This window comes from Narcine bancroftii, chromosome 2 (genome assembly GCF_036971445.1).
Source record: "Narcine bancroftii isolate sNarBan1 chromosome 2, sNarBan1.hap1, whole genome shotgun sequence".
NCBI lineage: Eukaryota > Metazoa > Chordata > Chondrichthyes > Torpediniformes > Narcinidae > Narcine > Narcine bancroftii.
Window position 1 is genome coordinate 203,754,190 of NC_091470.1, and position 13,436 is coordinate 203,767,625.

Consider the following 13,436-nt stretch of genomic DNA (forward strand, 5'->3'; position numbering starts at 1 on the left):
TAAAAGTGCGCAACCGCGCATGAAAAAAAAACCACACTGACGGGAGGGGGGAACAGCTGTGGAGTCGATCTCCACAGCTGAGAGAGACACCTGCAGCACAGCAGCAGGTGCAGAACGCAGACAATAACGACAACAAAAAAGAAGAGGGTAAAAAGAAAACAAGGAAACAACAGATGGTCAATCCAGAGGAAGAAGAAGAAGAAGAACAGAAAGAAGTGGAAGAAGAAGAGAAAAGCAAGACAATGGATGTATCTTTTTTAAAGAATATATGGAATCAGTGAAAGAATGGCAATTACAAGAATTTAATGAGATAAAAAGAAGAATTAAGAATGCAGAAGAAAAAATGATTAAAATAGAAATGGCCATGTCAGAGATAGGAAAAAGAGTGGAAAATATGGAAGAACGAGAAACAATTGTAGAAATGGAAGTAGAGGAATTAAAAGAGAAATTAGAAGAATCTAATAAAAAAAGTTAAGGAGGCACATGAGCTGTTAGCTCAGAAGATAGATATAATAGAAAACTATAATAGAAGAAATAATATAAAGATAGTGGGCCTTAAGGAAGATGAAGAAGGCACGAATATGAGAGAATTTATAAAAGATTGGATCCCCAGGGTCCTAGGGAGACCAGAATTACAGGAAGAAATGGAAATAGAGAGGGCACATAGAACTTTAGCCCCGAAACCACAACCGCAGCAAAAGCCAAGATCCATTTTAGTAAAATTCTTAAGATATACAACAAGAGAAAATATATTGGAGAAAGCAATGAAGAGAGTAAGAGAAGACAAAAAACCACTGGAATATAAAGATCAAAATATTTTTTTCTATCCAGACATAAGTTTTGAACTCCTGAAGAAGAGGAAGGAGTTCAATACAGCAAAAACGATCTTATGGAAAAAAGGATATAAATTTATGTTAAAGTACCCAGCGGTACTTAAAATAGTTATTCCAGGGCAGCAAAACAGACTATTCTTGGATCCAGAGGAAGCAAGCAAATTTGCAGAACAGCTACAAAACAAGCAGAGAGATGAAGATATGTAATGAGAGTAAAAATGACCACGAACTACATGTATGTGTGTAAAGGGGTATATGTGTGTGTGTGTATATATATATATATATATATATATATAGTGTATATATAGTGTGTATACATGAATGTATCCGTATTTAGAGGAAAATATATAGAGTATAGACAAGAATTAATAAGGGAAGGAAAGGGAATAGAGGGAATAAGGAGGGAATTAAAAGAGTGACCTTTCTTACATATCAAAATTGAAATCTTTTCTGGGGGGGGCTGGGTGGGGAGGAGTTACGGTCACTGCAAAATCAGTTGACATTTGCGAGTGAATTCGCAAATCCAAATGGAGAGGGGAGATGCGGTTGCCCGACAAGGGATAAAGGGCAACTCAGGAGGGGGAGGGGAGAATGAGGTTAAAGAAGTTTTAAATAGGAGAATAAGGAAAATGTTTGATGTTTTAGAAATGTTGTCTTATAAAGTGTTCAAAACAAGAAAGCAGAAATGGATAAGAAGGAAAGGTGATGATGGAGAAACGGAAAGGGAAGATAAACAAAGTATGAAATGGCTACGTTGAACTATATGACTTTAAATATTAACGGAATACATAACCAAATTAAAAGGAAGAAACTGCTAAATTTACTGAAAAAAGAAAAAATTGATATAGCATTTGTGCAAGAAACACATTTAACTGAATTGGAGCACAAGAAATTAAAGAGAGATTGGGTAGGACACGTAACAGCAGCGTCGTATAATTCAAAAGCAAGAGGAGTAGCTATATTAATTCGTAAAAATGTGCCAATTAAATTAGAAGAGGAAATAATAGATCCAGCAGGGAGATATGTAATGATAAAATGTCAGATATATTCGGAGTTTTGGAATCTACTCAATGTATATTCACCTAACGAAGAAGATCAAAAGTTTATGCAAGATATTTTTTTGAAGATAGCAGATACGCAAGTGAACATATTAATAGGAGGAGATTTCAACCTGAATTTGGATTCAAATATGGACAAAACTGGGAAAAAAAATTAACAGAAAGAACAAAGTAACCAAATTTATAATTAAATCGATGGAAGAAATGCAACTTTTGGATATATGGAGGAAACAACACCCAAAGAAAAAGGAATATTCATATTACTCGGGTAGACATAAAACATATTCAAGAATAGACCTATTTTTGTTATCAGCTCGTATGCAAGATAGTGTATGAAAAACAGAATATAAAGCTAGAATATTATCGGACCATTCACCCTTAATATTGACAATAGAGTTAGAGGACATCCCTCCAAGAATGTGTAGATGGAGATTAAACTCCATGCTACTTAAAAGGCAGGATTTGAGATAATTAATTGAAAGACAAATTAAAATGTATTTTGAAATAAATATGGAATCAGTAAAGATAAGTTTATACTATGGGATGCAATTAAAGCGTTCATTGGAGGGCAAATAATAAGTTATGTAACCAAGATGAAGAAGGACTATAATCAGGAAACAGAGCAGTTGGAAAGGGAAATAGTAAATATAGAAAAAGAATTAGCAATGTAGGAAGATACAACTAAAAGAAGAGAATTGGCAGATAAAAAAATAAAATATGAAACACTACAAACATAAGGTGGAGAAGAAAATAATGAAGACAAAACAGAAATATTATGAACTAGGGGAAAAAACGCACAAAATGCTAGCATGGCAGCTTAAGACAGAACAAGCTAAGAAAATGGTATTGGCATCAAGGAAAAAAGACAAACAAATCACATATAATCCAAACGAGATCAAGGAAAACTTTAGAGAATTCTATGAACAATTATACCAAACTGAAAACGAAGGGAAAGAATGGAAAATAGATGAATTTTTAACTAAAATTGAACTACCAAAATTACAAATAGAGGAACAAAATAAATTAACAGAACCATTTGAAATAGTAGAAATACAAGAGATAATAAAAAAATTACCAAATAATAAAACACCAGGAGAGGATGGATTCCCAATAGAATTCTATAAAACATTTAAAGATTTATTAATTCCTCCCCTCCTGGAAGTAATCAACCAGATTGATAAAACACAAAGCTTACCAGATTCATGTAAAACAGCAATAATTACAGTAATACTAAAGCAAGGGAAGGATCCACTCGCACCAGCGTCATATAGACCAATATCATTACTTAACACAGATTATAAGATAATAGCTAAACTATTAGCAAACAGATTAGCAGAGTATGTACCGAAAATGGTAAATCTAGACCAAACTGGATTTATTAAAAAAAGACGCTCAACAGACAATATTTGTAAATTTATTAACTTAATTCATGCAGTAGAAGGGAGTAAAGCGCCAACAGTAGCAGTTGCTTTTGACGCAGAGAAGGCCTTTGACAGAGTAGAATGGAATTATTTATTCAAAGTATTGCAAAAATTCAGTTTACCAGAGAAATACATTAATTGGATTTTAAAGCATTATATAAGGGTCCAATGGCAAAGGTGACAGTAAATGGATATATATCAAAGCAATTTAACTTAAGCAGGTCAACACGGCAGGGATGCCCACTATCACCCTTATTGTTCGCGTTAGCTATAGAACCACTAGCAGAATTGATAAGAACAGAAAATAATATAAAAGGGATAAAAATAAAAGACAAGGAATATAAAATCAGTTTATTTGCGGATGATGTTATAGTATACTTAACAGAACCAGAACTATCAATAAATGAATTATATAAGAAATTGAAGGAATATGGAGAAGTGTCGGGTTACAAGATTAACGTAAATAAAAGTGAAGCAATGCCAATGAATAATGCGGATTTCTCAAAATTTAAGAAGGAATCACCATTCAGATGGCAAATGCAAGCAATAAGATACCTAGGTATACAAATAAATAAAAATCTCGGCCATCTATATAAACTCAATTATTATCCACTAATGAAAAAACTACAGGACGATTTAGAGCATTGGAAAGGTTTACCATTAACACTAATAGGAAGGATAAACTGTATTAAAATGAACATTTTCCCAAGGATATTATACCTATTTCAGGCATTGCCAATACACTTGACAGAGAAATTCTTCAAGGAGTTAAAGAAAATAATAAGGAAGTTTTTATGGAAAGGGGGGAAACCGAGGATGGCACTAGATAAATTAACAGAATGGTATAAACAAGGAGGCTTACAACTGCCAAACTTTAAAAATTATTATAGAGCCGCACAATTAAGATACCTATCAGATTTTTATCAAACAAGGGAAAAGCCAGATTGGACTAGATTAGAATTAGATAAAATAGGGGAAAAGATACCTGAACACATATTATATAAATGGGATGAAAAATTGGTACAACGTAGGAGTTCTCCAGTATTACATCATCTGCTCAATATTTGGAAAAAGATTCATGTAGAAAGGAATAAAACAAATTATCAATTACCAAAACTAATATTGACGCCAAATAGGTTACTCCCTTTTACAATAGATAACCTTTCCTTTAGAGAATGGGAGAAAAAAGGGATCAAAAGAATAGAAAATTGTTTTTCAGGAAATAGATTATTATCCTTTGAACAAATGAAAGATAAATACAATATAACTCAAGATACAGTGCTGGCATATTACCAATTGAGATCCTACTTGAAGGACAAATTAGGAAGCAGTCTGAGGTTACCAGAGGGAAGTAACTTTGAATATGTGATTACTGATACAATGATAATCAAAAGATTTATAACAAATATGTATATTAAACTGCAAGAAAAGGAGAATGAGGAAACAAATGGTAAAACTAAACAAAAATGGGAACAAGATTTAAATATAAAGATAAAAAAGGAAACATGGGAGAAGTTATGTTCTGGAACGATGAGAAATACAATAAATACGAGGTTACGTATGATACAATATAACTGGATACACAGGCTATACATTACACCTCAAAGGTTAAATAAATGGGACCCAACAGTATCTGATAGATGTTTTCGATGTAAAAAAAGAAATGGGAACAACAATTCATGCAATCTGGACATGTGAGAAAGTTGAAAAATTTTGGGAAGATCTAAACCAAATATTAAATAAAATTACAGAAAACAATATACCAAAAATTCCAGAGATCTTCCTCCTAAGTAACATAAAAAACAAAGAATTTGGAATTGATTTGGATGGTGCACAAAAAAGATAGCTCTAGCCGTAGCAAAAAAATGTATTATGTCAACCTGGAAATTGGAAGATAATTTGAGAATACAACAATGGTATATAGAAATGAATAAATGTATTCCATTAGAAAAAATAACATATAGTTTAAGAAATAATATTGAAATATTTGAACAAATATGGGAGCCTTACATGAAACACAATAGAGAAAACCTACCGGGGACATTCACCACCTAAATTAACGAAAGGAGAAGGAAATGAAAATAATTGACTCAGTGGAATTTCTTGTTTATTTTTATTGAATGACAACATTGTTTGACTGGATTAATGTATCCTAGATTTTGTACTTTAAATGGATGGGGGGGAGGTAGGGAGGGTGGGATGGGAGGAGGGGGGGGGAGAGAAAATGGCACTGTATATATTTGAAAAGGAAAATGTATGTATCATGGTCAATGTGGTTTATGGTGTGAAAAATAAAAAATTTTAAAAAATAATAATATTCTAGTAAATTTTCTCTGTGCTCTTTCAACCATACTGAAACTTTCCTGTACTTGGATTTATAAGAGCTCAGATTTGCTGTGTTGAACCTTGTCGAATCTACTGTAGATGTGATTGTCTTTCTTTAAGGCTCCCAGTACAGAAGAAGATCCTGTGGCTGCTGATCCCGTAACCGAAGAGGTTAAAGAGCAGCCCAAAGAGGAAAAGGTGGTGGCTGAGGGAGAAGGACAGGAGCCAGTGGTCAAAGATGATAACCCAGGTATCATGCTGAGACTGGAAAGCAGTGCCACAGGTGGGACAAGGGGAATGTATCAACTGAGAGGAGAAGAGTGATTCCCATTGCCTAAAGCTAGCCTACCCGTTTGCACTTAAAAGCATGCTAATATATAAGAGTGCAGAGGTAACCGGATAACCAGGCCAGGGTTCCAGTGGCACGCTGTACAATAGGGAACATTTCATTGCGTCTGCAGACTTCCACATTTCAGTGATTTTAGTAAAATGCTGGGGGATCTCAGCCGCCATCCATAGGAGGTGAAGATATGTTACGGATGTTTGGTAGAGTGTTGCTAGAGCTGGACCTAGTGAATTTGAGGTCAGGGTGGAAGTTGGCAGCAAAGAACAGTGGCTGTTGCTTTAGACGCAGAGAAAGCCTTTGACAGAGTAGAATGAAATTATTTATTCAAAATATTACAGAGGTTCAACCTACCAGAGAAATACATTAATTGGATTTTAAAGCATTATATAAGGGTCCAATGGCAAAGGTGACAGTAAATGGATATATATCAAACCAATTTAAATTAACGAGGTCAACTAGGCAGGGATGTCCACTATCTCCCTCACTGTTTGCTTTAGCAATAGAACCATTGGCAGAACTGATAAGAACAGAAAATAAAATGAAAGGGATAAAAATAAAAGAGAAGGAATATAAAATCAATCTATTTGCAGATGACATCGTAGTATACTTAACAGAACCAGAATTATCAATAAAAGAATTACATAAGAAATTGAAGGAATATGGAGAAATATCGGGGTATAAGATCAATGCAAATAAAAGTGAAGCGATGCCAATGAATAATGCAGATTTCACAAAGTTTAAAAAAGAATCACCATTTAAGTGGCAAACACAAGCAATCCGATACCTAGGTATTTGACTAGATAATAATCTAGGCCAACTATACAAATTAAATTATCAGCCATTAATGAAGAAATTACAAGATGACTTAGAACATTGGAAAGATTTACCACTAACACTGATAGGAAGGGTAAATTGCATTAAAACCAAGGATACAATACCTATTTCAATTGTTACCAATTCCCTTAACAGAGAAATTCTTCAATGAGCTAAAGAAAATAACAAGGAAATTCTTATGGAAAGAGGGGGAAACCGAGGTTAGCGCTAGATAAATTAACAGAATGATACAAACAAGGTGGTTTGCATCTACCAAACTTTAAGAATTATTATAGAGCAGCACAATTAAGATATCTATCAGATTTTTATCAAACAAGGGAAAAACCAGATTGGACCAGGATAGAGCTAGATAAAATAGGGGAGAAGGTACCAGAACATATACTTTATAAGTGGGATAAAAAACTGATGCAATATAGAAGTTCACCAGTACTGCACCATCTGCTCAACATTTGGAAGAAGATTCACATAGAAAGGAAAAAAACAAATTAGCAACTGCCAAAATTATTATTGATGCAAAATCAACTAATTCCTTTCACAATAGATAACCTTTCCTTTAGAGAATGGGAGAGAAAAGGCATTAAAAGAATAGAAGATTGTTTTTTGGGAAATAATTTATTATCATTTGAACAAATGAAGTACAAATATGGAATAACTCACAGTACAATGTTTGCATACCACCAACTGAAAACCTACTTAAAGGACAAACTGGGAAGCAGACGGAGATTACCAGAAGGAAGTAGCTTTGAATATGTGATTACAGACACAATGATAATTAAAAGATTTATAACAAACATGTACATCAAACTGCAAGAGAAAGAAAATGATGAAATAAGCTATAAACCCATCAAAAGTGGGAACAAGATCTAAACATAAAGATAAAAAATGAAATATGGGAAAAGCTATGCTCCGGAACTATGAGAAATCTAATAAACACGAGGTTACGCATGATACAATATAATTGCCCCAAAAGTTAAATAAATGGGATCCAACATTATCCGATAGATGTTTTCGCTGTAAGAAGGAAACGGGAACAACACTACATGCAATTTGGGCATGTGAGAAAGTGAAAAAATTTTGGGAAGATCTAATTCAGGTATTAAATAAAATCACAAAAAACAACATACCAAAAAATCCAGAGATCTTTCTTCTAAGTAATATAAGGAGTAAAGAATTAGGGCTCAAACTGGATGAAGCATAAAAAAGATTTATTGTGATCGCCTTAACTGTAGCAAAAAAATGTATAATGTCAACTTGGAAATCAGAAGATAGCCTGAGAGTACAGCAATGGAAATGAATAAATGTATTCCATTGGAAAAAAATAACATATAATTTAAAAAATAAAGTCACATTATTTGAACAAATTTGGGAACCGGACATGGAACACAACAGAGAAGTCCTACCGTGGACCTCCACCCCCTAAAATGATAGAATGAGAAGACGACGAAATGAACTGACCCAGTGTGTAAAAGTAGATGACACAATTTCTTGTTTATTTTCGTTGTGTGATGACATTGTTTAATGGGTTTATTATATTGTATATGTTGAATGTTTAATGGGTTGGAGGGGGATGGGGGGAAAGGGAGGGGGGAAAGGGGAGAAAATGACACTGTGTATATTCAAGAGGGAAATGTTTGTGTGTATTTTGGTCAGTATGGTTCATAGTGTGAAAAATAAAACATTAAAAAAAAAAGTTGGCAGCAAAGTGGATAAAGTTGGTGAGCTCATCATGGGTGCATGAGGCAGCACCAAAATAAGTCTGTCAACTGTTGAGAGTGCCTTCCGAGATGGAGACTGAAAGATCAGAAAAGGGAAAGTGTTAGTAGAGATGACCCTGCAGGCAACTAGGAACCGCGTGGTTAAGTTAGCCCTCATCTCATCGAATGAGCTGACTGAGCGATTCCGTTCTCAGGTGCCTCTTAAGCCACTTACAGTCACATCTGACTGTAAAGCAGCCTATTGTACTCCTATGCGGCTGTCGGGTGGCCACCTGAAAGTGGAAAACCTGGCCAGGAGGTTTACCTACCCAACCCTTCTCCTGTAGATATAATATCCTGCTCCAAGAATCCCCCGTTGCACCTGAAAGCAGCTCAGGCAAAGCTGCTAGCAGCTTTTAGGTGCCTAGCAGCGGGCAGGCTGTTGACAGTCAGCTGGAGACCCCCTGACAGTCCCACTGCCAACACCTACCCTCCCCGCTGCCTGACGGTACCCCAGCGTGGGGCTGGGGCAGCCAGCGGGGGAGTACAGGGCTTATGCACGCACACAAAATCCTGCTAAATTTAAAAGTGAGAGCTTTCGATGTCAGGATTCTCAGGAACGGCCACCCGAGCCCCGTACTCCCCCGCCGGCTGCCCCAGCCTCTGTACTCCCCCGCCGGCCGCCGCAGTCCCACACCGAAGGGCTTCAGGCAGTGGGGAGGGGGCTGTGAGGCACAGGCGAGACGAGCTGTCAGACTGCTGCCCCTGCTCAGAGCCGGCGTTTGCTCTGTGGCCCCTCTCCCTGCTTCAGACCTTTCAGATGGCGGAACACCTCCTTCAGTGCTGCCACCTGAACGTCTCTTCACAGACACTTGTAGCCTGCTCCAGAGCTACATTCTCCAGGCAATTCCACCTGAAAGCGGCTATAGATGCCCTCACACCAGATTCTCAGTGATGAATATTGATTCTGGTTAGTTTAAATGGCTAGACTCTGGTTGCAGGAGGATAGAGCTGCCCTGCTGACTTTCACAGGGCTCACCACTCATCCTTACAGAGATGGGATTTTGCATGAGATTCAAAAAAATTCCAATCAAATAAGCTCATAAACAACTCATTACTTATAATGTGATTTTGAGGCATTATAAGGCACTGGTACTGAGAATACTGTGAGCAGTTTTGGGCTCCTCATTTAAGAAGGGATGTGCTGATGTTGGAGAGGGTTCAGAGGAGATTCACAAGAATGATTCTGAGAATGAAAGGGTAAAAATTTGAGGAACATTTTGACTTCTCTTGCCCTGTCCTCATTGGAATTTGGGAGAATGAGGGAAGGGGGAATCTCATTGAAACATTTCAAATGTTGAAAGGTGTGGACAGAGTAGATGTAAAAAGGTTGTTTTCCAAGGTAGGAGAGTAGAGGACAAGAGGGAACAACTTAAGGGCATCTGTTTCGAACAGAGATGTGGAGGGATTTCTTCAGCCAGAAGATAGTAAATCTGTGGAATTTGTTGCCACAGGTGTTGTGGAGGTGAAGTCATTGGATGTATTTAAGGCAGAGATTGATAGGTTCTTGGATAGCCATGCCATCAAAGATTATGGAGAGAAGGCCAGGCTTGTGGGGCTGAGTAGGAGTCCTTGATTAAATGGTGGGACAGACTCGATGGGCTTAATTCTGCTCTGATGTCTTGTGATCTAATGTGGGCTTTCAATACAGTCCTGACACTTATCACTTCAAATGCAGAGCCCGAAAAGTGTGGTGGGGAAATTCCAGTCGAAAAGCCTGAAGCAAGCTTGGAGACAAAGGAAAAAACGGAGCTCGAAATCACTGACGTTAAAGGTAACCACACCACTATCTTTCACAGGCACTTGACCGGACAGTACAGAGTTAGTGTCTGTTGCCCCTGTCCGTACACACAACCCCAGAGTTCTGTCTTGATGCTCACTTCAGTAACTCCCTTTGTCCCTTCTTAATGTTCCTTCCTTTTTCTCTGAAGGAAAAGACTCCACAAATAGTTTCTCAATTGCTATTCTTCAATGGTACAGAAGCGCTGGAGCCACTCAGCAAGTCATCCAGCATCCACAGGAAGTAAAGGGTTTAAGATTGCAATGTTTCTTTTATTGTCAAAATGTATCTTACATGATGTACTTTAACTTTTGTCTGCTGTAAGACAGTCACCAAGAACATTGCTTGGTGCCCCTAACAACAGAATCAGAATTTTATAGTGAACAAGTCATGAAATTTGTTTTTTTGTGGCAGCATCGTAGGGCAAACGTTCATATTATAACCATCTTACAACATTACCTCCCGACGAATGTAAGTACGTGACAACGACAGCACCCCCCACCCCCGGAGCCATGCAAGGAGGCGACTGACAGGAACTGTCCTGCTATGTAACGGTCCAGAGGGCTGACAGTTCAGCCCAACCTCATACAACAGTGCAAGACAGTGCATGGTTCGAATAGCAAGGGTGCAACCGGTCCTCTGGCTTTGGCTCCGACACAGACGTGGACCGTCAAATGTACACCGGCCTCAACATAGTGCCACATAATAGCTCTGCTGCTGAACATCCAAGATCTGCCTTAGCAGCAGTACACGCTCCATGGGCAAACATCCGCTCCACTTAGATGCATCACCACCTGCTGTTAGTGTTGCCTTCATTTGTTGATGAAAATACTCAATGAGGCAGTTGGCCTGTGGATTGTAAGTCATTGTGCGAATATGGGTAGTGCCCAGAGGTCAGTGACCAGAACACCGAAAGATGAAATCCAATGATCCACGAAAGCCATAGTGACCATCTCTGCAGAGATGTCAGTGAGAGGATTGGTTTCCTGCCAACTGGTAGTCTGGTCTTCACACATCAGCTGATTGCAGATAAGTATATCCCTGGATGTGGAAGTGGGCCTACCAAATCTATGTGCACGTGCTGGAAACAGGAATCCAGAACAACAAAATCCCCCAACTTGAATTTCATGTGTCTGGAGACTTTAGAACATAGACACAGCAAGCAGCTCCTTGCCCATAATCCAACATCCTGTTTAAAATGAGGCCAGGTAAAATGTTCATAACTAGTTTGATTGATGCTCTTCTACGAGATGTGATAGATGTGAAGAGACTCAAAAATCTCCCACCTGTGAGAAACAGAAGTACCTTCACAGATTTCGCTCGAGACAAAAATTGAGAACAAAGAACATTTATTGTACAACAGTGCAAAGTTGGGTGCTTCCCCTTACCATGGGAATACACACATATACTGGGGCTCACCCAAATTTTATACAGTTCATTTCAGTGTAGAGGTACCCTCCCCCCCCTTAACATTCTTCTCCCTTCTGGATTGGTTTGGCATTTGGTAATTCTTTCTGCCTACTTGCAGTTTCTGTAAACTTGAAAGACCATGGGGTATCCTGTCTGGGTCCCATCATGTCATTGTCCTTATTCATGACTGCCTTTGTTCTTATTTACACATCTCAACCCCCAGGACTTACTAATTCTATATGCAGAATTTGCTAATTCTTTCTATCACTATAAGACCCTTATTCTATTATACTTGCGTAACCCTTCCTCACACTCTTATCGGAATTCATCCCTACTCAGCACTTACTTAACTTCCTCTAGTCTAGTCTATTATTCTTTATTTCATTCATACTAACTTTACTTCCTATATTCTATTATCTCTCACAATCCACACTTTTTCTTTAGCTACGCTTAGTAAATTCTCAACTGGAAACTATCTTTTTCCCAGCGAGTCAGTAAACGAACTGTAATCTCAGCATCATCAGATGGAGTTTGGGAAACATACATCCTTTGGGTTGTAGTGATCTGACAAAGGGTCTGATGAATTGAACACTGCACACAAGTCATTAGGCAGGGAAGTATCATGATGGCTAAAGTAACGAGTCCAACATAAGGGCTGTGTGTATCCACCTCCAGTCACCAGTAAAAAGTTCAACCGCCTGTTAGAAACAGAAGTACCTTCACAGAAATTGCTCGAGACAAAAATTGAGAACAAAGAACATTTATTATACAACAATGCAAAGTTGGGTGCTTCCCCTTACCCTGGGAATACACACATACACTGGGGCTCACCCAACTTTTATACAGTTTATTTCAGTATAGAAGTACCCTCCCCCTTACATTCTTCTGCCTCCTGGATGAGTTTGGCAGTAGGCAATCCTATCTGCCTACGTGCTGTTTCTGTGAACTTGGAGGACCAGGGGGTATCCTCTCGGTGTCCCATCATGTCATTGTCCTTATTCACACCTTCCTTACTCTCAGGGCTGACTAACTTCTTACATGCAGAACTTGCTAATTCGGTCTAAGGCTAGAAGACCCTTATCTTATTCAGACTAACTTTACTTCCTACATTCTAATATCTATCCTTATCTTATTCATACTGGCTTTATTCATTACACATATATCTATACTAGTTTCCTCATCTTCATATTTTTATATCAGTTTTACTCATCTCTCACAATCCTCACTTTTCTTTTAGATCAGTGTTACTCATCTCTCACACGCCTGACCATTGTGATCGTTGTCACCAATCGATCTTCCACAAACGCTGCCCTCAGCAGCTAACAAGTAATCGAGAGCCAGGCGGTTTTGATAAGCTGTAGCCTAAGTAAGTGCAGTTTCGTCGGTAAACTTGAAAGACCGTGGGGTATCCTGTCTGGGTCCCATCATGTCATTGTCCTTATTCACACATCTCATCCCCAGGACTTACTAATTCTATATGCAGAACTTGCTAATTCTATCTATCACGATAAGATCCTTATTCTATTATACTTGCGTAACCCTTCCTCACACTCTTATCGGAATTCATCCCTACTCAGCACTTACTTAACTTCCTCTAATCTAGTCTAGTATATTCCTTATTTTCCTTATTTCATTCATACTAGCTTCCGATATTATCTCTCACAATCCACACTTT

At 37.8% G+C, this 13,436-nt stretch overlaps 1 protein-coding gene across 4 annotated transcripts in view; it reads left to right on the forward strand.

The window, feature by feature from the left end:
• Nucleotides 1-13,436, forward strand: part of chd3 (chromodomain helicase DNA binding protein 3) — a 153,666-nt gene that overhangs the window by 95,760 nt on the left and 44,470 nt on the right. For all 4 annotated transcript variants that reach the window (XM_069920140.1, XM_069920139.1, XM_069920138.1 and 1 more), the window contains 2 exons: nt 5,758-5,887; nt 10,250-10,345. In XM_069920140.1, the coding sequence (XP_069776241.1) occupies nt 5,758-5,887; nt 10,250-10,345 (226 nt within the window). The remainder of the gene's footprint in view (nt 1-5,757; nt 5,888-10,249; nt 10,346-13,436) is intronic.